The sequence below is a fragment of the Fundulus heteroclitus genome, chromosome 18 (assembly GCF_011125445.2).
Source record: "Fundulus heteroclitus isolate FHET01 chromosome 18, MU-UCD_Fhet_4.1, whole genome shotgun sequence".
Lineage (NCBI taxonomy): Eukaryota > Metazoa > Chordata > Actinopteri > Cyprinodontiformes > Fundulidae > Fundulus > Fundulus heteroclitus.
Window position 1 is genome coordinate 14,250,890 of NC_046378.1, and position 27,956 is coordinate 14,278,845.

The 27,956-nt window shown below is 42.7% G+C and overlaps 1 protein-coding gene across 3 annotated transcripts in view; it reads left to right on the forward strand.

Moving 5' to 3' along the window:
* The window catches only part of hip1 (huntingtin interacting protein 1), a 68,325-nt gene that overhangs the window by 22,787 nt on the left and 17,582 nt on the right, over positions 1–27,956 (forward strand). For all 3 annotated transcript variants that reach the window (XM_021314728.2, XM_021314729.2, XM_021314730.2), the window contains exons 2-14: positions 9,969–10,032; positions 11,577–11,719; positions 11,846–11,902; positions 14,184–14,264; positions 15,413–15,489; positions 18,038–18,099; positions 19,323–19,463; positions 23,840–23,897; positions 23,986–24,061; positions 24,305–24,448; positions 24,671–24,768; positions 26,275–26,347; positions 26,452–26,635. In XM_021314728.2, the coding sequence (XP_021170403.2) occupies positions 9,969–10,032; positions 11,577–11,719; positions 11,846–11,902; positions 14,184–14,264; positions 15,413–15,489; positions 18,038–18,099; positions 19,323–19,463; positions 23,840–23,897; positions 23,986–24,061; positions 24,305–24,448; positions 24,671–24,768; positions 26,275–26,347; positions 26,452–26,635 (1,258 nt within the window). The remainder of the gene's footprint in view (positions 1–9,968; positions 10,033–11,576; positions 11,720–11,845; positions 11,903–14,183; positions 14,265–15,412; positions 15,490–18,037; positions 18,100–19,322; positions 19,464–23,839; positions 23,898–23,985; positions 24,062–24,304; positions 24,449–24,670; positions 24,769–26,274; positions 26,348–26,451; positions 26,636–27,956) is intronic.

Below are 27,956 nucleotides of genomic sequence, written 5' to 3' on the forward strand. Positions count from 1 at the left end.
CTTTAGTCAGACTCTGGTTCGTTTGCTCAGAAAGTTTTCTGTTCGTTTGGGCATTCTGGGTAAATAGAACCAAAACAAAACATTCATGGCTAGTGGTAATAGCACAGTAATAATACTAATAAAGTTACGATCTCCTTGGTAGACGTCTGTGTAAGCGGGACATTGGTGTAGAGAAGTTGCACCAATGACTTAATATAACATTCTCCATGTTCCTCTGCTTTGTCCTCGGCTCATGGTGAGCCCACTGCTCTATTTATTTTTTATGAATTAGGACAATGCACATTCATCAACATGTCAGATGAAAGCATCAATGTAAATATGCCAGAATTAGCACAACGGCTAATTTGCATCCGCTGTCCTAAGGCAGGTAAGAACAGTGAACATTAAACAAGACACTAAGGGAGAGAACAGAGTGGACACAAGCAGATAAGATGCCTATAACATAAAATCACAATAAAATTAGTTTAACAGGCCCAAGGAAACAGATCAATTCACCTGTGGACACATGTCTGGTTAGTTTTCTACCAATGTTTCAAGGAGATTTTAAAACTAATGTAGGTTGCACAGTACGTACTTAAAATGTTACAGTAATGATGGGAAATATGGGTCCTACCCACTGTTGAATGGTGCTGGTCAGGCACACCTGCCAAAAAACAAAACAACATAGCTGCTAAAACCTGTTGCTATTCCATTCTGTTTTTGTGCCATTTTTTTTGGGGGGGGGGCCCTTGAGAACCTGAATTTGCCACCCTGATCTAGAATCTTGCGATGAGTGTGCTGTACATGTAACAAGAACACATTTTTGTTATTAAGGCTTTACAAAGCTTGGCGCGGGCTAGTTACCAGAATCGAGGTTGTACTAGCTGTGGTTTTAAAACCAATACATTTTTATACGCTCCAACAGCCTGAAGTCTTTTTTTTTTTTTATGAGATCGTAGAGTAAGTAGAGAGTCTTCCTCAACGGCGCTCTGGCCTTTCCCCACCTGTCGGCTGCACACAGCCGGTCAGCTGGCTGAAAGAAAGCTGCAGTGCTTCTCCTTTGCTGTTAAGAAATCTGACAGAGTGAAGGGTTCGGTCTTGGCTGTCAGGGTCAACTGAGCAAATGTTTTTAGCGAGGGGGGGGGGGAGGGTAACGGGTTAGTGTGGAGACGGGGCATTTTTCAGCAGGCAGGAAATGGGCAGTGCAGGGTGTGCCAAGACAGGAAGCCGTACTGAGTGCTTGTACCCTCCTTCCACCCCCCCTCCCACCGTCGGCACCTCTGTCCCTCTGAGAGTTGGCCAGAGTTACCATGCCTCAGCATTACAGCGCTGCTGCATTCACACATCGCCTCATGTTTCCTGTTTTCCTTCCTCCCAGCCTCCCTTTACTAGTCGCTTGTCACCCCGCACAGTGCAGCAGCTGGTCGGTTCTCACCGGCCCGCTTTCCCCTCGCGCGGCACCCGAAAGAGAAGCTGGATTTACTCTTCAACAGGTTTATGAGTAAATCCCCACCTGATCTTACACCCTGCTAGGTTTGGTCACTGTGCCAAATCATTAGCGAGGAAGGAGTAGGGCTGCAAGATGGCATCATGGGATCGCTGCGCTAACTGTTGAAAATTGTGACGACGATGTGGTTCACGATTAACCCTTATTTTGCTCTCTTTCCTTATCCTGTCTTAATTATAGCCCAAACAATCTCCATAAGCTTTAGCACCCACTAAAATCTACACCTTGTGTCGGTGTGAAGGCCACACAAGTGAAAGTCCTTTCATCTGGCAGCTGAAATGTGGTTACCTGGTAATACTGCGTCTAAGCAGTCACAATATTGCTATATTGGAGTATTTGGAAGGGTCACAGGAGCTGAAATCCATGGATTGGATGCACACTTATCCGGTCCTGGTTCTCTGTGTGATATAGTGGCATTGGGGAGGCGGAGAGGGCTGTCCGACCCCACCAATCCAGATTTCTCGGGTATTTAACTCTTTACTCTGTAAAGTTTTTTTGTAGATGTGGCACTTCACTACAACACTACATCATCAGGGTCTCTCATTTAAATTCTGTTTGTTTTCAAAAATACAGATTTTCACATGAGGAGTTCAGTTAAGGGGGAAAAGCTGATCTTATGTTGTCCCCTTAAGCCTAATAACAGAGCCGCCCTTGGTGGCATGTGATTGCTATAACCTGTGCAATCACCTGTGAAACAAGTGATTGCTATAACCTGTTGCATACCTCTTTTAAAAACTGTCCTAGTTTAGGCATATTTTAGTATTAGAGCATAAGTAGCCTATTTAAGATGCTTTCACAGCCCTTGCTGGTCTACTATTCTCCTGCTAAATAAATCAAAGGCACCAATGAATGGGAAGTTCTGGAATGACCTAGTCAAAGTCCTGGGGATCAAGTTGTGAGATGACCCCTTGATGTTCTTTTTGATCAGCAGTGGGGTTTCATTTAAAACGGTCCCATTGACACCATTTTTTACCATTCTCTCTCTTGTAATCAAATCATGAACACTGACCCTAAACTAAGGCAAGCGAGTGAAGGCTGGGCCTTATCAAAAATCCTTGCATATGATTGGATAAGCCACTTGTCTGTCATCTTTATCGACGTTCTATTTCAACCACTCACACCGAAGCTAACCCGTAACGCTGTGAGAGCGACGCAGGAAAAAAATTAACTTTTTTTTAAATGTGTTTGCGGCTCTAGTGTTACGCGTTTTATTGACAGTGAGCTGACATGAAGAGGGGGGAAGACAGGCGGCAAAGCGCTGCGGGTCGAAGTCGATCCCGGGCCGACCGCGTCGAGGACTAAAGGCCTCCTAACATGGTTTGCGCTAACCACTCCGCTGTGGGCGCGCCCCGGAAAACAAAACTTGCCAAATCCGGTCGGGAGAAGGGTGAAAACATGGTTTCCACCAACAAAAGCCTTCAGAGGCGTTCTCTGATGTTCTTTTAATGAAACAATATTAGGTAGATTGGACAACACGGAAGAAATAGCATCAATGTTAACACTTGCTTTCTCGATGCGAGCCGCCATTGCTATCAAAACAGTCTCACGTCACGGTCGCTTCTCCACTACGTCACATCTATGAAATTCCAGCCCTGCGTTCTGATTGGCCAGACCATAAAATTGGTTGGAGAAATCACTCTCTATGGGAGATGTCCCAGATGGATGTGAGTGGAGCTAGGCGGAGCGATATTAATCTAGCTAGAGTCAGGTTAATGTTTTTCACCATTTAAAGATAAAGGTTCCCATTGTGGTCCGCTTGAGTCCAGGAAGCCTAATGCTGCGTTCACACCAAACGTGTTTTCAGCGTCAGGGGCATCTGGTTCACGTGCAAAGTCTACGGTGGACGCACCTCTAGGAGCGTCAAGACGTCCTGCGGCGCGTTTCACCCGTTGGACGTGCCGGGCTTTGAGCGCCAAAGCGGCAGACCCGAGAGTTGGAAAATCTGAACTTCTGCAGCTGGACGCAGAGCGTCAACCAGCCAGATAGACGAGAGGAATTAATCCCACCAGCGAAGCAGAGGATGGGGATGTGAGGCAACAACTGAAGGCTGTTTGATTTTTGCAGGCAGAGGATGCTTCCTCCTGTCGCTGAGCGCCGACCCTTCAGTGGACGCAGTCAGGCCGCGATCAGCATATCAATGCAGGCTCTCTTGTTCTCCTCCGACAGAGGGCCCGAGCAAACTTAACATGCTTTCAGCGCTGTATCAATAACACTTTGTTGGAGAGCAAAGCTGTGTTTTAAAAGATGTTTCTAGATACTCTGAGGCAACAAGGGTTCCTATGCTCAATTGATGAGGAATTCATTGAAAGCTGACTATGACTGCAGAGGCGAACGAGGTATACAGGAAAGGGAAGACAATCCTCCCTGTCCGTGTCATGAAGTAGTCCACTTTTATCTGCTTATGGGTCCTGCAAATGTCGCCTCTGGTTTTGTTTCACTTCCTCGAACCAAACCGGCTGGTCGCTTAGGGGCCATTGATGCCAGGGAGTCGGCTCGGCCAACGCCTGGAGTCTCGGGCAGCTGGGACTCCCATTCAACCCAAACACGGAGTACAAAGTCTCACTGTGGGCTAATTGGGTCATCTTCGTGTGGGAACGGTTCGCTCTGGTGTTTGCTCAATCATCCCTTGATTTTTTTTTTTCTTTGTTTCTTTATTTTTGTGCATGTGTGATGGAAAGAACAAAGTGACGTTAATGAAGCAGAGTCCGAAATTTTAAAAAGGTGGACATTTATTTGGGATTGTGAGCCGCGTGGAAAGCCAAGAATTCAGGCTCAACATTACTGCACCCCTTCATTACAGTGGCTATTGTACAAGTGACAACATAAAACATGGTCCGTCTTTACAGGAAATTGCATACAACTCACTTCCCTCATTGAGCGAGAGCAAAGGAAATGTGGCCACAGCGGGGACAAAATAACCAAATTTATGCCAACGGCAGAAAAAAAAACGATGCTTATTGGTGTTTCCACACATACAGTATGCAGGAATTATATGCAGCGATGCACAAGTTGATTATCTTTGCTGTTTTTATAAAGCTCTTACTTGCAGTTTTTAATGTCTTATCCCGTGAAAATTCCAAACAATTAAAAATACATTGATTTCATTGATAAGACTAGTATTATTTTTGTACAAATAGGTGTTGCAAGACTGAACTGTCAAGCATTGTAAAAAATCTAAAAAAACAACAACAACAACAACAACACATCACAATATGATGTCATTTTTTCTTAGGGAGAAACTGGAACTAAGACTTCATGCTTGAGGCCTGTTTTAACCTTTGGCTTTATTTTTGACATAATACAAAGTGTAATAGCCAACACAGAGTCCTCTTCACTCAGTAAAAACTTCCATACTGAAGATGAACTATTAGAGGCAGAAACATGGCAGTCTTGTTGGCCGGTCTCTGTTCATGCTGCGCTAGTTGAACGTCGGCTAGTTTCAGTCACCAGATGAGTAAATATCGCTTCCCTGGTTGTGACAACGGTGTTTCTACATAGTCTGGAAAAATCTGGGGTAAGAAGTTCCAGATCTGGGGTAAGGGTGGGATTGAATGTTGGTATAACGCACCCTGTTATCGGAAAAGGTCCATCCAGCTGTTTGTCTGCCTCTCCATTCATCCATCTGTCCCTTTGTCTATCCCACCTACATTAAATCCATACATCGGGGCATCTTTCCTACAGTCTGGAGTTCTTTTTAAAGGTTTGATATTTAAAGCCTGAGAAGTGTAGAAGCAGCTACCATTCAGTCATGGAGGAGTTTTGTATTTATCTTTAAAATATTTCACTTATAAAGGTACTTCTATAAATCCTAGAATGGAAAAGGATGACAGTATGGCAGGGACTGTCTGTCTATGTGTTCATTGGGTGAGACGTTGTGTAACCACTGCTAGCACCGCCATGCAGCAAGGAATGTAGCCGAGTTAAAGAATTATTTCATTATTCCATACTTTGATGGATTGCCAGTCTATCACAGGACAAACAATCTGTACTGTTAGGGGCAGAGATGTATGTAAGACTAGCTACTTACTCTATCTTTGGAATGGCTTTAAAGGTTTTGCATAACGAAACAAGTGCTTGTTTTCGTCAAGCAGATGGCTTGCCTTATCTCTGCGTGACCTTTCTCTTTTTTTGAGTTTTTGATGAGGAAACACTCTTAAAGTTTTATAAAAAGCCTTATTTATTTTTGCATGCCCTGGACTGGATAATAACTACTTTTATATGCGCAAAATTTCATGATCTTATTGAAATGTATTCGGATTAAAAAAAACAAACCATAATTGGATTGTACCGTTTATATGGGCATACAATCAATTAATCCGATCATAATGTGCGTTTTTTCATATGCACCTGGCTTTAGTCAGAGTATAACCACTCTGACATGCGCAGTTATCAAATTTCCTTTAAAAAAAACAAAAAAACACAGAAGTACTTCCGTCTTTGCTGAACAATTAAAAAAATAGCGAACAAAGCGGTGTTATACGAGTTGGTTTGTCTTCCGAGCGCCCAGGCTGGACTTTTAATTACATTTGAAACGATACTAAATAAATAACAATTTTGAGCTCTTTTAATGTTTTGTAAAAGGATGTATGGGGAGCCCCAACAGTTTTGCTTATTGACGTATTCCTGCCACTCAACACGGACATTTATCACGTTGACGTCGGGCGCAAATGCGCACTCGGGTCAGTTTGCCGCTTTCAGAATAACTTGATCCTGACAAGAGTTTATATTTACATTGATCGGATTATCAATTGGCATAAACCGCCCCTCTCATTCCGAATACAATTTCATTCTGGTTAAGCTTAATCTGATTACATTTTCCGATTGACTTGTTTACACGACACATTTTTATTCCGATCGGCCCTTTACTCCGATTACTTTAGTCCATGTAAACGTAGCTAATGATGGCGCTGCTGGTCGTAACCTGCACAGTACCGACTGACCCAGAGCTCGTGACTGAACTTCATGTTGGGTCGGTGTGAGCACCAGCAGCTCGGTCTTGACTCCCTTCTTGTCTTTGGCATCTGCACCAGTAAATCAGGGCTGTGATTGTGTCTGAATGTCTCTTAAATTAGATTTGCTTGAGTATGTGTTAAACCACAATGGAGCGTCTGGAGGGTGTCGCCTGTTGTTGGTTTCTCAGGACAGGAGCTGGTGACGATGGCTACAGGTCGGTTCTTAGTTCAAGTAGTTCAAATGAGGCGTTTCAGCGCTAAAGATTATTTTTCCCTCCGTAAACTTTTGCTGTGTTTTGTGTTTGACTTCTTTGAAAGGCGCTGAGCAGCCGTGTTGTTCCTGCTTCCCTCCTCCCTTCATCTCTGACCCACTGACTCCTCATGGTGAACTTCCAGTCCTAATGGCCCACATACTGGAAAAGGAGGAGCAGACTCTGTGGGAAGTGAGGTTATAAAACCGGATCCTTCTTTCTGCTGTCCCAAACCGACCCACTGGCACTTCACAGCACCCTTCCAGCGACGGATATATGTTTGGCTTTATTTAGCGAACGCCAGAACTTGTCTCTGGTGGTTTGACTCATCCGAGATTGAAAGACTTGGTCGAATGTTTTTGCCTGTTTTTATTTTTTTTCTCTCTCTCATCTGTGAAGTAAAATGTCAACCAGATGCTGAAATACACCTTGTTGTGAAAGCCTTTAGCCACAGTCCGGCTTTGAAACAGAGCAGACGTATAACTTTGTCAGAACCTTTCAAGGCTTGTTTTAAACTTCATTTCATCTTGCATCTTTTTTTTTTTTGCCTGTCTAAGGTTACTTTGAGTGTGATTATAAGATAGATCCTGTTAAATCGTTAAATTGGAGATATTGACGTTGTTTTATCGAAGCAAGCAGCCAGATGTATGGATCTTAAGCATGTCAGTCCATTTTTAGCTGGTTGATGCTATTATTGATGGGTTAGGTAAAAATTTTTATCCCTTTGGGTATCTGGTAGCTGTATTTTTAGATGTATATTTAATTACACCCCTCACAAATCCCTTCTCTACACACGTATAAAATTTTACAGACCTAGTCAGAAGTTTATGTACTCTTCCCTTTAGGCTTTCCAGGGTGAACCGATTATACAACACAAAACTGCAAAGATCTTTTGAAAACTTTTCAAGTCATTATGGATTTTTTTTTTTATGTCAAGCTGGAGAGAAACTATGCACATTTTTTTAGCCATTAACAAGCTCCTGGTATAATTCTGGTTGGATGTTAGAACACTCTTCTTATAAGTGTTGGTACAGCTCATTTAAACTGGTTGGCTAACAGTATATAGCCACATTATATGCCTATAAAAAAGACCAAAAACTGTTTTATCACGATTAAATAAGTTTATACACACCAAGCGTCCATCCTGATGAATGCAGACGTGTAAATTAAAAAGAACCTTAAAAATACCTTTAATGGCAGCCTGCTTCATCTGGTCCAAAACTGGGTTAGGCATCCCGTTGTGTCTAAGTTTCAACTTAGACATTGACTTGAGGTGAAGTTAGTCTTTTTTTTTTTTTTTTGCTGATCCAACGTCTTCTGTTTTGGGACAGGTTTGAACTCTTTCAGCTTATCGGCTGTTTCAGAACATCCTGACAGTTTACCTTTCAGCTGAGTCTTCAAAACATGACACTATGCTTTAAAGCCAGGTCCAGTTAAAGTCTGCCTCTTCTGCCAGGAAGGCTCCTGGGATCAGTGTAGTTTTCTATTTAGTGAACAGGAGGATTTGTTTATGTTACAGTCCATTAAAATCGACAGAAGAGGAGCCATCGGCATCAGATGGATTGGGCTGGAAGCTGAAACTAAAATGCAAAACAATCACGGCCAAGAAAAAAAAGGACTTGTGAATAAAATCAGGTTTTTTTTCAGCGAATAGTTGGTTTAAACACTTTTGTCCCCTATGTTTTCTTTACAACCGACTCAGATTGTTTCTTGCCCGCTCCAGCTTTAGAAGACAAAATGGCTGCCGTCAAAGACGGCGTTGATGGCAACAAAATATTTGCGCTTTTGTCACTTTTAATCTGATTGCATCATTTCCACAGATACAGCACAACTTCTGCTGGAGATGTACCTAAAAGGGCTGTAAGACACGGTTATTGGCTTGTATTGCTAGTAATATGCTTAATGTTAGTAATAATAATAATATGAGCTCGGCGTTTGGGACGGTTTTCCATTTTAAAACTTAAACCCAGTTAAATTGGTCGTAATGCGAACCCAGATCTGAGTTTGATTTAAAAGTTACCTTCAATTGATTATTTAACCATCTGATACCGGTTTCTGCTGCCTTGCTCCATGTCTCAGGGGAGGGATGAACGATGCCATGTCTGCACCACTTCCTGGTGGTTTCTGGTTGTCTTTTATTGGTCTGACCTCTCATTTTTCTAAGAACTATAACGCATAGGATAATTGAATTCATGTCCTGCAAGGTTTTTGATAAATGTGCTAGTTTTGAATCCAGCAGCAAACTAGAGAATGCCATAATTGTCAACATCCAGCATCCATAGCTTTTTTCAGATTTTTTTTTTTTTTTTTTTATGGAATAAAGAGAAAACGTCGCAATGATTATGCTGTTTATAGAGTGGGAAATTTGTAGATATTATTGAATAAATTGTAAAAACATAAGACGGTCTAGCATTTGACATGCAGATCACAAGTGGGAGCCAATCAGGACAAACTCCAGTTTCCGGTGCATCTCTGCCTAATAAAATTAGCTGGTGGATCTGTTTTTGTCTGTCGTCATGAAACGCTCTTGCAGCTGATGTCTGAGGCATCAGACCGCAGGTTGATCGTAGTCGTGTTTGTCTGTCCGAGTCGCACGAGGAGACCTGAAGGCTGGGCCCATTGTTTTTCTGCCAAACCGGGTCTCAACCGGACCTGAACGTGGGGAGACTTGGGTTTGAGACCTTGCTGGTTTATACATGTGACATTTCACAGAGCAGAGAGACAACACACAGAGATATTCTCCCCGCTCATCCACACTCGGTTCATTGTCGGGGGGGTCCGTCTCATTAAGTCTATCTGCCTACAAGTCAAGTGTGTTTCCCAAAGAGTGGGCCCTGGGAAACGTGGCTGCCAGCAGCTTTTCTGTTTATTTTCTCTTGTCGAATCTCATAGTTCGCAAAACAGATTAGACGTCACATTCGATGTTCTGGCCTTATGCAGATCCTCTGTCATGTCTCCATAATTGAATCTACAGACTGTTTCTGCATGGTTAGAATGATTAGAAGAGATGTTGGAGGCGCAATTTTCTTTTTTAGCCTGTGAAGCTCCTCCAAATCAGCGAGAAGCTCAGGCTTCAGAGCTGCTGCCTGGAATACTAACTCTGCAGAAAGTGGGTCAATCAGCCTTTTTCTGCAAAGAACTCTGCTGCCTCCTATTCCCAGAGCCTTTCTAGAAGAGTTTTTTTTTTTCTTTAATGGAAGGATGTGAACTTTTCACAGTGAAATACTCAAGTAAAACTCTTGTTGACCGGTTTCCTTTTCTCTCCTTTTATTTTTGCAGGCTGTCAGCATCAACAAGGCTATCAACACACAGGAGGTCGCTGTCAAAGAGAAACATGCCAGGAATATCCTCATATTGTTTGTGTGTGTGTGTGGCTGTGAAGGTGTGTGTTCGAAGAGAAGGACTGTTGTGCAGGGGGTTACGTTGGTGCAAAACAACAAACCGTGTAACCCCTTCTAGTTTGTGGTTCTACTGCACAGCTGATTCATTCGTCAAAAAAACAACAACATATGCAACATTTAGCTTATTTTTATCGATCTTGGAGAAAGTCTTCACTTGAAAGAATTTGTGGATGTGCTTTTTAAATTCTTAATTGTTGTTTAGTTTAATTTATTCATGCCACAACATCTTAAGGCAGTTTAACCAGACGAACAGATCCGGTTCATATCTGGTTATATGGACACGAATCCTGTCCAGATTCAGTTCAGATCAATCCAGTTCATTCAGTACCATCCAGGTCACATAGCCAGAAACAGAACACGTTAGATGAACAATACATTCAGGTTGAGTTTAACATAAAATGCAACCTGGTGACACGTTATCCGACTAAGGCAACCGTTTATGATCCAAAGAGCTGTTTTTTTTGCCAGCTAAATAAAAGTTGCAAATGTTTTGTGACCTTACATGGAAAGGGACAGCTTCTAATTTTTGATAAATATCTACCTTGGGATTTCTTATTTGTATTTTTAAAGAACCACCATTTTATTTGTATTATTTAGGTTTTACAATAATGAAAGACACTAAGATAAACAGATATGTGCAGAAACTTATGTAAACGAGGACATTAACGATACTTTTGATGTCATGTGAAAATTAAATGCTAAAAGCAGCATTTATTATATCTAAATTTGAAAACATTAATTGGTTCTGTATAGATTTTTTTGTTTTTAGAAAGTGTTGCTGCCACTAGTGGCCTTTATTTGGAGTAATCAGAGAGGAAAGGTCAAACAGGACTGAACCAGGCGTACTTTCTATGGGAAAGTTAACGAGGGCAGCAACCCTAGACCCTCCAGTGATTATCTGCACCTTGATGCATCAAAAAAAAATGTATACCCACTGACAGTATTTCCCTCAGAAATGGATATGAAAGAGTAAACAGAGCTAATTGGAGCAAAAGACGCAGTCATTGATAGTGTTTAGGGAATAAACAGATAAAAACAGAAGCCCTGAGCTAGGAAGGCTTTTTTGATGACATTCGGTGAGTTGTTGAATCTGTCCGGAGAAGGAATGGTTAAAAATAGAAGTGATAAATCATTGCTTTCTATGGGAAAGAAAACAAAAAAAGCACATAAAGTTAATTATGACAATAGTTCAGACCGTGACTGAAGAATAAATGCAGTTAAACACGGTCACTTGGCCAACTACGAAAAGAAAGTCCACCTGGCACAGACTTGCAAAAGCGGTATATTTTTAAGAATATAAGAGTAACAAACCTGATATTTATTTATTTATTTTACCTTAAACTGCTTTCAGAGAACATAAAGTTAGAACAGAGAGGTAAAACGAAGGAAATATCCAGATCAGATGTAACGTCAGTTCTGAGTCAGACTCATTAAATAGTAGAAAGCCACGCAGAGCGAGCCACTGGTCCTTGACTCACGCCCCCACCCTGCATCCTGGGGACCCATCATGAGAAGGGCGCCCACACCTTCTGGGCCGCCGTCAACCGGCTTCCTCTCTCCAGCAACGCGGTGCTCTGCTGGAAGTTCTGCCACGTCTTCCACAAGCTGCTGCGGGACGGACACCCCAACGTAAGTGGAGACGACTCTCCGCCGTCGGGGAGAACGTCGGCGGTTTCCGGCCTTCTGGCTGTTTCTAAGAGCAACGATCGGTTTGTTCAAAATCCTCTTTAACCTGTTTTGTGATTCCGCCTGCAGGTGATAAAGGACTCCATGAGGAACAAGGCAGATCTGGCCGATATGAGCAGGATGTGGGTAAGCAAGAACACTGAGATTACTGTCGCTGTTTTATGCAAAAGCTACGGCAAGCTCACAAGTCGGCCGAATGTGGCCTCAGGCCATGATGGCGTTCAAACACGTCTGCTGCATAACTGTTTCATATTTAAAACCCAAGTTTACTGATTACATAAACTCTAACAGAGATGAACCTTTTATCCAGGTAGTTGTAATCTCTCTTTAACAACTCATTGACTCGGCTCTTAACCCGTTATTCTGTACCTTGGTGCTTTTATCATTAGTCATGTTACCAATAGGTACACCATAATTAGTTATACTGAAAATAATCCATCCTATGTAACATCACCATAATAATATGCTTATTAAACTCACATAATGTTCCAGGAGATGCATTTTAATCCTAATCATAAATTAGATTTTTGTTTCCGCTACTCTTAAACAGCTAAAACGCTCAGTGTCACTCTATTATACTCAGACCTTGGACCTATTTTCTTTAAACTGTACGCTTTTGTAAAGAGAGGCTTCGGCAAAGAAATATATTCCCCTAAAAATGTTTCAGACACTGTATTTAGAGTCCAGCTGCACATAGTGGGAACTGAAACTTACTTTCAGTTCAAAAACAGTAGCCAATAAACTCACAGATTTGCTTTAATAAACGGTTAGTTTGCCTCTGAAGTGACATCGTATACTCGACAAACGTCACTATTCTGCGTCCTGCTATGCAGAAGCGGGAAGAAATACGACACCCATAGCGGACTACAATGAGAAGAGCAGTCAATGGAGGGAAAGCTCCGGTTAGAAAATAAATTAATGACCGCTGAGGATGCTTGCTACGTGTGACGTCATCGCGTTAAGTTGAACGCATTCAGTTCACACAGGAGCCCAAGATTCACATTGATTTAACTCTGATTTACTCCTTTTTCTGTTGCAGAAAGCTTTATCATTTTGTAGTAGAAATGAGGTTTGATGATTAAAGTTTGACAGTAATCAGCTGGTTTCTATACCAATGCTTTTAAACTTGATGATAAATCAATAAATAAAGCAGCTTAAGCCTAAACACGGGTTAAAATAACTACCAAGACATGCCGGCACTTGAGATTAAAGGCTGGGAAAAGGAGCGCATTGATTATAGATGCATCCCAAGAGATCAGTGGTAACTCTGGAGGAGCAGCAGAGAGTCACAGCTCATGTAGGAGAGTCTGTTGACGGGAGACAGTCCACGCGCTCGACAAATTTGACCCGATCAGAAAGAATAAAGCCGTGAGACGTCTGGTCTGCAGCTCGCCACGTCAACGACGCAGGGAAGCTCAGATCAGAGGAGACTGAAATGAAAGTTTCTGGCCTACATTCAAAGTGCCGTAGCAGAAAACCAAACGCAGCACGTCACCCTGAACGCTATCAAAAAACGTAGAGGTCGCAGCATCCTGCTGTGCGATGTGGTTCTTGCTCAGATGCACACAGTCAGGGGGGGCTGAATGCAAATGCACGCCACTCTTTTATGCATAACAAATCAACTGTGCACCAGTTTCTGCAGGTTAATCTCATAGATTCCCAGCAAGGCAAGGCAGTGTAAGCAAAAAGCTGCTATGGTTATATTGACGGGAGCAGATAGTATTCACCGTTTAACGTTGGGCTGCAGCCATCAGCTGTTGTGGCCAAGAAGCAGCTAATTATGAGCATCAGCGCGCCCTCAGTGTGTTGTGGTTAACACGCTGATATTCACAGGCGCCTGGAGCGCTGCGTCTTCAGCGCTGGAGCCGTCAGAGCCGAAGCAGTGAGCGCTGCTGGGGGAGTGCAGTTTGTGCAGATGACATTTTTTATTTATTTGACAACGTTTGCATTGATTTACAAGGGGGAGACATGCGTTCAGAGCCTTTGACTGCAACATGTCTGATTAAATTGTGTGTTTGTTGGGTGAACTTGCTAGTAGTGAGGCCTGTTTGGCCTCCTTCGCTGATGCTGCGAGGTTAGGGACCGGCCATATGGGCAGCGAGCTTGATATTCGGTACTGTCGAGAGGACAAGAGGATACAGGAAGTTTGGTCGTGGCGACCGAGGCTGCGGCATCACGTTTCCGGTTGTTTCACTCTCTCACACTCCCAGGCTGAAAGAAGAGAGAAGAAAAAAAAGGAAGTGAAGAGCCGGATAGTTGAGGATACTGAGTTGTTTCCTCTCGTTTATGGCCAAATTGTTTAACTAGTTCATACTTTTTTGACCCCCCCCCCCCCCAACTCACCACTCAGTGCACTGGATGAAACACGTACTTCATTCCTCTCTTGTTTGTCGTCTCTCCCCCTCAGGGTCATCTGAGCGAAGGATACGGGAAGCTGTGCAGCATCTACCTCAAACTGCTCATCACCAAAATGGAGTTTCACATTAAAGTGAGTCGGCCCGGCCCGTATAACCAAGCGGCAGCCTCCCCTCTCCTCTTGTTATCTTTGTCCCAGAGCCTCCTCCTTTTTAGTGCGCGTGTCTCCTGGGGGCAGGAGGGGGGGGGGCTTTGAAGAGTCTGTAAATGTGGCGCTTTTATGAGACAGCTGAGCAGAGGCGTGGAGGTGAGGAGAGAAGGGCGCCCTCCTGATAAAGCCTGGAAGTCGATTCCTAGCCACGGTTAGGCTAAACCCCTTCATCCCCATTTCTGCTGGCAGATTTATTATTATTTTTTTTTTTTTTATAAACGCTGTCATTTACCTTTATCCCATAATGCACTTTGCTCTGTGGGCATGATGCATTATCCGGCGTCATCTTTGCGGGCTGAAATGTAACCAGAGACTCTTGTTGCCGTGGCTGCATTATTGACTAAGGGCTCATGAGCTTTCTGATCAATTAATCATCAGGCATCATCAGTAGAAATCTTGTGTATGAGGCCATTGTTTCACAAACTAAAACTGGAGACATACAGTAAGTGACTCTAAATGTCTGTGGGACCCCTTTTAGTCTTCGTTTGTCTTTTTCTCCACCGTTCTCATGAGCCTTTTGTTCAGCCTTCCTGTTATCTGCAGAAAGTCCTGCTCTCTTGCAGTTAGAGTGAACCGTCTTAGAAAATAGTTTCCTTTTGAACAGCTGCTCACATCTCGGCCCCTTTGCATTCATTTTTCATCTTCGTTTGATAACAATGCCCACACTGAAGGGCGTTCACAGACCAGCAAAGCATACTTTTTTTTTTTTTCACCAGCAGTGTCCTCAGTAGCATCTCTGCTTTCTGGGATTACTGCATTGATAATTGAGGAAGTTGCTCCACTTTTTTTGTAGCCAAATGTTTATATATGTTATGTTTATAATATATATATTTTTTTACTGTAGTTATTATCCTGTTTTTTTTTTTTTAGGATGTGAAGTTATCAGGAGTTGTGCACAGGGAGCATAGAGGAGGTGTAAACCCAAAGCTTAGCACATCAAAGCTGCTTAGAAAATGACATACTCCTTTAACACAGATATTTATAGTCAAAGTTATCAGGTTCTTCCAGTAAATTGTTGTTCTCAAATGGATGCTAGGATGTCTAAACATGGCGGTCCTGTCCTGTTTCAGAACCCTCGTTTCCCCGGGAACCTGCAGATGTCGAACCGGCAGCTCGACGAGGCGGGAGAGAACGACGTCAACAACTTGTGAGTGGACTGGTCTCCCCCTGCTGTGGCTACTTTGTTCAGGACATTTGTCTTTTTTTTGTTGTTTTCTGGTTGAGCTCCTGGATTGCCCTGCTGGTGAGTTTTGGCAATGCCTCCACAGAAATAAAGGATTATTTTGTTTTTTTTGTTTTTTTTTTATTATGTAATAAATATAAGTCCCTACTAATGTAGAGACTAATATGGGGATCATTTTAAATAAACAAATAAAAATCCAAAACCTGACAGGAAATAAGTGATAAACCAACTCAAGTTTATTGTAATGACCAGCGTGTAATAAACAACGAATTACAACTAGTCCCGTTTATTATAAAACCAAAAAGCAGGAATAAAACGTATACTTTAGTTCTTATTTAGACCTGTTTTAGACGACAGTGCCAGGCCTTTTGGACTGTTTCCGCTATAGTAGCTGGTAAATGGTTGAATTTCATAGTATTCCCAGAGAGATCCTGAGAAAAGGAAAGAACAGTTTAAAAAAGTGATTCAACATCAAAGTAAAATCGGTTGTTCCTGTGATCATGTTTTGCTAATTTTACTTCAGTAAAATTGTTGTATTTTGTGGCTATAAATAAATAAATGGATATAAATCCAGCCCTGCTAAGCCCCCCGGCAGAAGAAAAGCTAATTATTCTACATGTACACTGTTAGCATTGAGAAAATAAAAACATTAGGATTCATGAATGTGTGTTAAATAACTATCTTGAGTCATTGGACCTTTGGCCAAATGTGGTGGTGTTAAATCCATAAATGGATAAGCATAACTTTTCTTATTATGAGCCACAATAACTGGCAATCCTCAAAGTTCATCAGGGTTTTGTTTTTACATTTTGTCAAACGCTAAGACAATTAACTTTTCTACAAGCTGTTTTTTTTTTTTGTCGAACAACTTAAATTATACAGAAGAAGCAGCATTGTTTTTGCCGGCTGATGTCACCTGTTTGAGGTAAACGGATAAGCAAACGCAGCCATCTGACTTCACTGTGCAGAAACCTAATGCAGTTCATTTTAAATGACTTTGACCTTTTGTCTTTGGGTGGGGAGATTAGGATATGGTATATGATAGGATTAACCCTTGCCTGAAAGCACGAGAATCCATCCTGTCCCGTTACCGCCTCAATCGATCGGCCAATCGTGTTGCAGTATTATGGTTTAAAGCTGTGACAAAAACAGGAGCAGCCAAGTCCACAGCGTTTAAATAAAAAGGAAAATACTCCTTTTTAATCCGCCTATCTTTTGTTCTGTCTTCCAGACACTGTAATGAAACCCAGTTTTATAGTTGTACATTTTTTTTTATTAAAATCTGCTTTGTGAACACAACGCTTATTTTGATATAAGTTATTCCTCATATTTGACCCCAAAGCACAGGAGTGTCTAAATGCGGCCCGGGACTATTTGTAGGCCCTGGAGTGATTGTGCGGCCCCCCCAACTGCGGGGGCCAAATCAACTAAGAATGAATTGGCCCCCCAGCACAGGTGGATGTAGGCTTTTACTTTTAATTAGGGCAAAATTATTAAAGGCAAGTTAAATCTTCCAGCAGGTACAACACAAAGTGTTTGTCTTTTACTAACCACACGTTTTAAACTCTCTTTAAATTCATAGTAAGTAGGCCCACATCTATCTGATGACTTTAAGTCAAATGCAGACTTTGGTGCACCAAGATCAGCTTTTAAATCATTTATTAAAGTTGGCTTCAGAGACTGACCCTCTATCCTGTTCCTATTATTGAGAATTAACAAAACTTTTTTTCATTCGAGACCAAAACCTTTTGCAAACTGGACCTTTGGACCTAAATGATTTACAAGTCCCTTTCCTACAGAAGGCGGGACTAGATTATAAGCATGAACTATTTAAATTAGTTTGTGGACCAGGTAAAATAAAAAAAAACTACTCTAAAATGTTTGGTTAATTGTAGCTTTTAAAAAAAAAATGTATCCTTTGATTACTTTAGACTTGATAATTTTGGCCCACGTGACAAAAAGTTTGGGCACCCATGCCATAGCAGATTTGGAAGAAGATTATTGTATTTGTTGTAGATCGTTAGTGCATTATTTACATGTTTTGGTGGTAGGGGGAAAAAGACAGGTTACAGAAGTCATATTTGGCTTATAAAAGTAAAATAGTTTATTTGTACAGTGTTCAATTTATTTGGTCATATATGCTGAGCTGTGGCGGTTTAGTTTTAGGATTTCCTGCGCCGCTCGGTTGTCTGAAATCTGAATCGGGGATCAGCTCTTGACCAAATAAATGTCAGGAACGATCCTCAGCAAAAGTTCAAAGTTACTTTTTTCCGTAACAAAAGCAAGTTGTTTATTTAAAAATAACTGAGCCAGTCAATTGATTTAAAGTGAAATGTGAAAAGCAGAATGGACGAGCTCGGAGCCGCTCTCCTGCCTCGTCAGGTGTAATGCGATGCAAAGCGTAGCTCAGCAGTCCCTCTCTAACGTCTGCGTGTTTCACACCGCCAGCAGAACCCACGTGTGTTTAAGCAGCGCTGAAAGTGGGATAAATATGAACCGTTCTCATTTCCAGCTTCCAGCTCACGGTGGAGATGTTCGACTACCTGGAGTGTGAGCTCAACCTCTTCCTCGGCGGTGAGTTATGCTGCTCTCCGTAGAGCCAGCTTTCCCTGGCTACACACACACACACACACACACACACACACACACACACACACACACACACACACACACACACACACAGATAATTGAGCTCTCTGACAGACAGGAAGCGCTGCGGCGGGCTGATAGGCGTACCGTACACAATGGCGCGCGGAAACGGGGCCGCAGCGGAGCGCTGACATCACCGCCCGGCTTTGCTGCGGCCCTTCTGTCGTCTGGCTGAGTCACCTGAGGTTCATGTCTACCAAAGCAGAGCAGCAGGTTAAAAATAGCCTGCAAAGATGTGGCCAGGCGCTCCGGGAGACATTTTGCCTCCAAGTCATAAAAGATGAGCAGGAAATTAGGTCCCGCTGTCTATTTATCAGGCTGCTCACTACATGGTCCTCATGATATTATGTAGCCTCCTCATCCACCTTTCTAAGCAAACCTGCTCAGGCTTCTTGTTTGGCTTTTTTTTTTTAAGAGGTCCCATGTCCTCCATGATTGCATAAACCATCAAATATCCATATATATATATATAAATACTACAGACGAATTTCAGACGCCCTCTGGAAAGGTCTGGAATTTCATGCAAGTGTTTTCCAGCCTGGATGAACGTGGAGAAGATAAAACGACTTTATTCACTGTGCCATTGCTCACAATAAGCATCCATCCATCCATCCATCCATCCATCTGTCTATCCTGCCATTGTTTGTCCAGCCAGTCATCTGTCCGGTTGTCCGTCCATCCATTCCTCCTGTTCTTTCTTCATCTGCGTGGTTTGACATGAAAACGTCCACACGCAGAAACCCTGGACCGGCGTTAACTACACACATTCACAGTTGGTACTTTTCAGCCCCAGGACTGTATGGCTCATGCCTCTGGGGTGATGTTTGCTTTATTTTTATTTTTAAGTATAACGTCATGTGAAAAGTGTGTGGGTGTTGCAGCAGGCAGGAAACCACGCCCGCGTCGCTGCGAGGCTCTCAGGGCCCGACTTGAGGAGGCTGTAAAGATGGAGGCAGACAATCCTGACCCTGTTCAGGTCGTTGCTCCCTCTCTGCTCCCGTTTGAAACTCCTTTCCCCCGTTTCCGCCGTGAACATCTGTTATCAAACCCCTGGTTTCAGCGGTGACTGAGATGACTGATGCATTTTTTTATGAACAGTAGCTTTTAAATGGTGCTCCGTTGACCATTATGTGTCCTCGCCTTGGCAGTGTTCAACTCCCTGGACATGTCCCGGTCCGTGTCGGTGACGGCGGCCGGCCAGTGTCGCTTGGCTCCCCTCATCCAGGTCATCCTGGACTGCAGCCACCTGTACGACTACACCGTCAAGCTGCTCTTCAAGCTGCACTCCTGTGAGTCCCTCGCCTCTGCTGGTTGAACTGCACAAGCGTCAATGCCCGTTCTAATATTGATTTATTTATTTTACTGACTGGAGAGTCTTTCTAGCCTCAACTTTGAGCTGAGATGATTGGGGCATGCCCACTTGTTAACCCCACTGTCTTTGAAGGAAAGCGTGTTTTTAATGGCTTTGATCAAACTTGTTGATTATTTGGTTCAGGCATCATTACAGCGCAGTGAAAGAAAGCCGTTTACTTCATTTTAGTCCTGATATTCACTCATCCATAAATCTAAAGTCATTATTTGGGGCTTTTATTGATTTAATTAAACAGTTTTGTTTCCAGCTTACCTTATCTTGGATATTTGACCACTTTTCTCATCAGGATTTAGTTTAGTTTCCTGGGCCCAGCTTTTAACCACTGTGCACAGATTTTTTTTTTTTATTAATAAAGTCGAGGTTGGTGCTTCAACAAAGGTATCCTTGAAGCTAGCTTCCTCCATCCCTTAACCGTTTTTTATGTCTTTGTGGTCATAGTCCCGTTAGACCAGGGGTGTCAAACTCATTTCTATATGGGGCCACTTTGGCGTCATGAAGTTATCAAAAGGGCTGGTAGTACGTGTATAGACGACACTTTTCATTTCATAATTTCATTCCAGTTCACATAGAAGCATAAAAAATGCACAGTAACATAAAAATAGCAACCTTAGGCCCAGTTTATACAGTTTATCTGCAAGAAAAGTTGATACTGGGGTGAGTTACACTTACAGGAGGCACAGTTTTAGCCACTTTATACACTTTAAAAGGATATATACCTCTACTTTATGACATGCTATGCCTTTTTTTTGGCTCTTGAGGGCCGAATAATTTACCTTGACAGGCCGGATTCGGCCCGCGGGCCTTGAGTTTGACACCTATGCGTTAGACAGTCCATTGTGTCCTGGTTTCAAGCATCTCACTTTTCCATTGAGGGGAAGGTGAAGAGGTTGGAGGTAGATGGCCCTTTGTCATTATTCCATCTATGTTGTACATTGCATTAATGTCACTGAAAATGAAACAGCCCAAAGCATGATGCTACCACCACTGTGCTTGGCAGCTGTGGCACTGTTCTTAAACTTGAAAGCCTCTCCTGGAGTCCTCCAAAGGTACTTCTGGTCCTTGGCCATACAGGTAATAAGGAAAAAATGCTAATCTGATGTAAAAAACAAAAACAAAAAAAAAAACAGTATTTGTTTTGTAAGTGGATAAAAAACAATCTTGCTCCGATTTTAAACATATTTGGATCAAACACTTTTGCATCATTTGTCCCGTACAGAGGCACTAGTTCAAATGGTTTAAACCCTAAACATGTGACTTTTTTGTCCATTACCGACACAGATGTTCTAAAACGTTCTAAAGCTGTTCTGTCGAGACGTTTTTTCAGGATCGACACCCCCTTAGCTTCTGCGTCAGACTTGTTTTGCAATGTTGAAGATCAGCGGGTAAATCTGAAACTGTCTTGATAGCAGACACGTGAAAAACCGTGACATGTTTGGAAGATTTAGACAATCTGCTGGCCTTGATGTTGCTATTAACAAACTTATTATATTGACTCTTTTATTTTATGAATATAAAAAAACTAGGCTTCCCTCATTAAATGCTATGCAGTGCAATCAAGCCGTATTCTCTTCTGGTCTAGTCAGCCTTATCCTTTTTCAAAGTACGAGATCACATCTGCAGCAGAAAATCTCATGTTTTCTTTTTTTGTGATTATTTTGAAAGAGTTGCGGATAAAATGGTTCCTGGTTGCCACATCTGATAAGTCTGTCTCTTCTGGCAGCAGACAAACATGAGGACTGGTTTCAGAGATTTGTGGTGTCTACATTTGTGAATGTTTGGATCTTTTCTAGCCATTTGGTTGCAGTTCAGAACTTCAGACACCCAGAGACGATGTGGATTGCCTCACAACTCCTGATGTGTTTGAGAATATATATAAAGCACCTCATAGTCACTTTAATCAGGCTTCTCATAGACAAGTGAGTTTTGCTTATGTAGGCTAATTGCCTCATACTGGGCTGGGCGGTATGGCCAAAACTTATGTCACAATATATTTCTTAATTTTGGTCGATACAATATAATTACGACATTGTGAAACATTTAAGATCAATTTCACATATTTGTGAGAGAAAAAAAACGTTCTGATATTGAATAGTAAAAAATATTCTAGATTTTTTTTTTTTTTTCACGATTACTCGTATAAATTAGCTATATTAAAACAAATATAGCTGACCCTTACCAAAGTGGGGTTTGGGGGAACACCTGTAATATTTTATACCAATCAAATTAAAAAGTAAAATAGTAATTCCTATATGAAATAAATAAGCAACCAGCTTTTGCAGAAACTCATCAGTTCGAGCCTAAAATGTATTCCTCTCTTTTTGAAATATATTTATATATTTTTGAAGTTGCTACTATGAGACATCTGAGGGGAGAACAATCTAAATTATCTAGTGTTTTTATTTTGTTTTTTTTGTTTGTTTTATTTACATCTATGATGGAAAAGGGAGGCTGCAAACTGCACATGTGTGACGGTTCAGTGCAAATCTGTTACCACCATCAGGACTACAATAAAAGGCTAGGCTAAAGCTAACATATTTGCTCTCAGTTTTCAGATGACTTGTTGATTTTAAAAAACAAAAAAAAAAAAACAGTTTCTTCTCATCAAGGCGACAAAAATTACAGAAAAACTTGTGAAATGTATCAACTTCCCTGGCTGTAGATGTCTGAGCAAGATGCACAGAGCAGGTCACATGACGCAGACAGGTCACATGACGCAGAGCCGGTCACATGACGCAGAGCCGGTCACATGACACAGAGCCGGTCACATGACGCAGAGCCGGTCACATGACGCAGAGCCGGTCACATGACACGGTCATATCGTGAGCTGCAACACCCAATGCTGTCTCTCTTTGAACCGGAACTTCGTTGTAAAGGAGGTTTGCCCCCTTTTTCTCCTCCCTTATTAATAAGAACCTTCATTTAAAAACTGCATTTTGTGTTTACTTGTGTTGTCTCTGACTAATAATGAAATGCGTTTGATGCTCTGGAACACTAACGCGTGATAAACATGCAAAAACTAAGACATTGCAAAGGGGTCAAACACTTTTTCATACCACTGTTGTTCATTAAGAGACAATCACTGAAGACAGGTTTTAAAAGTTGAGTTTAGTCAAAGTGCTGTGATGCTGGAGGTGTTGTTGCAACGGGTTGATTCATTCATACAGTCTGGAAAACTGAAAAAAATGTAATAATCCGTATGAGAAAGTGGTTTTACACCCAAACTTTTTTTGGCCAATCTTTAATATTTGTATCTGTCCATCAGGTGACGCCTCCGTCCGTCTAACCATTTAACCTTTTTGTAGTTTTTGCTGCCTCCACATGTAGAGGAATCTTAAAGTAGCCATGAAAAAAGGTAAAAATACTGATAACTCTGGAAACTGAGTATGGGAAGTAGGACAAATGTATAGACTGTATATAATCCTGTATTTGAAAACCTGCAGTCTTCAAAGTCTACACACAGATTACTAAACCTTGTTTGAGATATTGCCTCTACTAGGGGCGCGCTGGTGGCCTGTCAGCCTACTATGGTTAAAAGCGAGCCACTTGAGCTGCAAAAAATCTCCCAAAAAAACAAACATTTTAAAAGAAATATTACCTCTACATACCCATTTACACCCTGACGGTGGTGAGCTATGTTAGTAGCCACAGCTGCCCTGGGGCAGGCTGACAGAGGCGAGGCTGCCATACATCGGCACCACCTGACCACCGCCAGCAGGCAATGTGGGTGAAGTGTCTTGCCCAAGGACACAACGACGGAGACAGTCGGATTGGGGGATCGAACCGGCACACACTCCCTAACCTCTGCGCCACCGTCGCCCAACACAAATGTGGCTTTAACAGCGTTTCTAAATATAGCCTTAAACTCTTGTCCTGCAGTCAGCATGGTTTTAATTCTTGACCTGTATGTATTGTTGCCCTGTAGGTGGAGAACATCAGATCTGCTGAGACACATTTTATCACCTCTATACAGAAGAAGGCTCCAGATTTGGCCTTCTTAACAAATAAAAAATAATAGTCTCCAGAGCTACTTACAGATGTTCTTCAACATGTGTTTGAATACAAACGGGCTTAATCATTTAGGATTTTGTGTGTTTGGCCTCGGTCAGAGCAACGGCAGCGTTGCTCTGACCAACGGCGCTTTTGAAATCTCACCAAAGTGTCCCCGGTACGCCTAAACACGGAGCTCAACATCAAGATTTTTTTTATTATTATTTCTTATTTTACTCCACTGAGCTGCGTCCTGTTTCTGCGCTGAGCACAGACGTGTTTGTGTTTCTGTGCGTGTGTTCGCAGGCCTTCCAGCCGACACCCTCCAGGGCCACAGAGATCGCTTCCAGGAGCAGTTCAAGAAGTACGCCGTTCCCCTCACAGTCGCACAGACGCGCTCTCTCTCTCTCTCAACGCGTCGCCCTGTGCTCACTGCTCTCCTCTCGTTTCAGGCTAAAGAGCCTCTTCTACCGCTCCAGTAACCTGCAGTATTTCAAGAGGCTGATTCAGATCCCACAGCTGCCTGAGGTGAGGACGACTCCCACCGCATCTTAGGCCTAATCCTGGCCTGTGCTGAGACGGCTGCTGCTACACTTTGTGTTGCTCAGCCATATCAACGTGTGTGTGTGTGTGTGTGTTTGTGTTTAAATGTCGCCATCACGCCTGTCAGGACAGGCTGAGCGTGGAGGTCTGAGGAATCAGCTGCTCGTCCTCAGTCTGATCGTCTGCGTCCAGCTTTTAATGTGCTTCCCTGTTTTGTGGCTCATCCAGAACCCGCCCAACTTCCTGCGTGCGTCGGCGCTGTCGGAGCACATCAGCCCCGTGGTGGTGATTCCCGCCGAGTCGTCTTCACCCGAGTCGGAACACGTGGTGGAGACGGACGACCTGGTGGACACGGACGTCCCCTCCCTGCCGGTAAAAATCGTCTGCACTGCAGGGTTGGACTGGACCCAGGAGCTCAATGGTCCCTTAAACCAATGGGAAACATTTGACAGGGAAAATAAGAGAAAATCTGTTCACTAAAGCCTGTAAAACAAATATTTTCTACTGACGCCTTGTTCTGTTTGCTCAGAAAGGTGAAGAAACAAAAACGCTTTTTTCTGAAATTCAGACCCGTTTCATTTTTTTGCTCCTCAGGCCCCGCCAGAGGTCAAGTTTGACGACTTGTTTGGCACGTCTGCCGCCATCGACCCGTTCAACTTCAACAGCCAGAACGGCATGCGCAAGGACGACAAGTGAGTCTCCCCGTCAGACGAAGTCTGTAACTTCAGAACATATCCAGAACCACATCGCCGCCTTTTCTAACCGTGACGTCTTGTTTTGTGATTTTCGCATGTTTGAAGTGAAACTTTTGTTGATGTTGTTGAGATTTGACGTCCCAGGCCGACACCGTCTTTGTCGCGCGTCAGAGAGAGAAATTGCCTCGGCCTCACCAACATATGGGAAACTTTGGCGAAAACGTTCTCGCCTTACAATTAGGGCTGGACGATAATTCAATAACAATATATATCGATCGATAGACGTGTGGCGCAATAGGAAAAAATAGGGTCGATAAAAGTTCGATAGAGAGTTTTCCTTCCTTCCTTTCAGCCTATCATATTACTTGATGCTACAGTCACTACTTCCTCTCGACCAATCGTAATCGCGGACCCAGGCACGCCGTCACAAAGCTCCGCCCTCTCAAACCACAACACAGAGCACGTGAAAATGTCGCAGCGGAGGAAAAGGTCCCAAAACGGGGTTTTACTAGTTCGCCAGTCTGACAGAAATAAACCAGTGATTTGTAAAACTTGCAAGGAACCGGTAAAAACAAAGTCTGGTAACGCAACCAACTTGTTTCATCACGTAAGACGCTCACTACCGCAGCAGCGTGAGCCGTTTAGCAATATCATAAAATGTCCAGGCAGAGCTGCGTGTAAAATATGGTTTTGAATATGTTCATTAATTATCGATATTATTCAATATGGATTTTATTTTATCGATAAGCTTTTTTCTCTATATCGTCCAGCCCTACTTACAATTAAAACACAGCAGATGGTGCATAATTGTGACCCGAAACAAAAATATTACCTGGTTCTCCAATTTCCTTCCAAATAACAAGGTGATCAATGTGCATTAGTGTTCAGTCTGTCTGAATCCATGCTTGCAGAACCTCCTTTAATCTCTGACAGCTTCACGCATGCAGAACCTGAAGTGTTTGCCCGTTCTTAAGCAGAGTCGGCTCAGATGACAAGCATCAACTTTCAGCTCATCTGAACAACAGCGCCTTCTTCCAAATGTCAGCTTTGTTCCTAAACATCTTTATGTAGAATGACTTGCGACTTTCTTTCTGCAATGGTTTTCTTCCTCCTGACCAAAAGGTCAGATTGGTGGATTTGCACGACTAATTGTTGTCCTGTCAGCAGATGTTCCTCTCTGAATGCTCTCTGATGCTCTGCAGCTGGATTTATACAGAGATTTAAATGACTTGGTGACTTCTGGAGGTCAGAAGGCCAGATAGAAATGCACGCCACACTTTTCAGATGTTTATTTGTAAAACTACTAAAAATCATGTGTTATTCGGCTCACATGATGCTTTGCTACTTTGTGCTGGTCTATAACATAAAAGCTCAGTAAAAAGCGTTGAGCTTTGTGATCCTGTGACAAACTGTTAGATACCCCACACATGAGCCGGGTTTTGCTTCTGTCCAGAGGTTTAATAGTTTGTTTGTGATCAGTGATCCTGATTTGTTCATCTCCAGAGACCGGCTGATCGAGCAGCTGACGAGGGAGATCCAGGCTCTCAAGGAGGAGCTGGAGTCTTTCAGACTGGAGGTGAAGATGCCAGGAACATCCTTTTGCTGCAGCATTTGAAGGAAACATCCTGTTTGTTTAGTTTTATTCTCCGTCTCGTTTTCCGCCGTCTCGTCTGTCCCCAGAGCGGCCGGCTGTGTCAGGCTCTGAGGGGCCGCGTCAGCGAGCTGGAGGCAGAGCTCGCCGAGCAGAGCCACCTGAGGCTGCAGGCCGTCGGCGAGAGCGAGTTCCTCAAGGCGGAGCTGGACGACCTGCGGAGGGCCAGGGAGGACACGGAGAAGGAGCAGCGGAGCCTGACGGAGATCGAGAGTGAGGCAGCACTTCATTAAACGCAACAGCGCACAGAATCTGGCGTCTATCACTGCAAAAACGGAACTAAAAATTAGTAATATTTTCTTAAAATGAGTGTATCTGTCTTTGATTTGAGCAGCTAAATAAGATGATCTGCCAATGGAATATGACTTTTGCACTTAAAATAGGAACAACTCATCTCAATCATCTTTTTTCAAGTGCAGAATGACTAATTATCTTATTTTAGTGGTCAAAATACTCATTCCATTGGCAGATAATATTTACCTGCTCAAATCTAGGACAAAAAACACAAATTTTAAGAACATTTTTACTAATTTTAGATCCGTTTTTGCAGTAAAGCTCGTTTTGTGATGCAGCCAGCGGCTCCTGGTTCTGGTTTGGAGTCCATCGTTTAGTCATCTTTTGCTTTAAAGGAGAGTTGTCATCTATGGGGCTGGAAAGGGCACGTGATTTTGCAATGCATTGTGGGATGCGATCGCCATCTTTTTGGGGCAACGGCTTTTGTTTACATTGCTGATTTGGATGCTGTACAGTGTGAGATAGAGATGCAAAGTGAGTGATGGACCGTACCGAGACAAGCCAGACCTGGTTCTGAAGGTTAACTATCTCCTTAAAGATCTTTAGGTTCGGTGGGATTAATCCATATGAGCATGATAAATGGACACAGGATTTACATGACCTGCCTTGCTTTCTGTCTCATCAATGGAGTTAGTGTTTATGTCGCTGATGAATGAATAAATGTTGCGTCTGTTTTGTTAAAGAGAAAACTTGTAATTTCAGAGGTGCGTAAACAAAACGCCTTTATCTCACAGTGGTGAGATAAAGGGAAGAATTAGTTTTAAATTACTTTAAGCCTGGTGTAGCAGCTAAAATCCTCTATTTTAGGCTACTGGTTGTTGTTTCTGAAAGGCGTTGGTCTTACGTGCGCTCGATTAAGATTTGCCAGGCCGATCTTCAGTTTGACTTATTAGAAAGTCATTTATTATCAGAACAATGTCCATTTTCTTGGTGTTTCCATTTAGATCCACAAACATTCCACTTCAATCCAAACCAAGCACAGTAGAAAACTGTTGCCTCTTCCCATTAACAACACCTGAACACAATCATGGTTGACCTTAAATAACCCCATCCCCCATCAGACACTCAGAACTCAAAATGAAATACGCCCCCTGCTGCCGATAAACACAGGAAAGGAAAAATGGCTCCTACACCTGGCATCCACTCTGCATTTATGTTGGAAATATTTGGGGGCTTATTGGTTAATTTATTGATGTAGCAGGGCATATTCACAAAGGATCTCCTTTACTTTTGCTTTGTT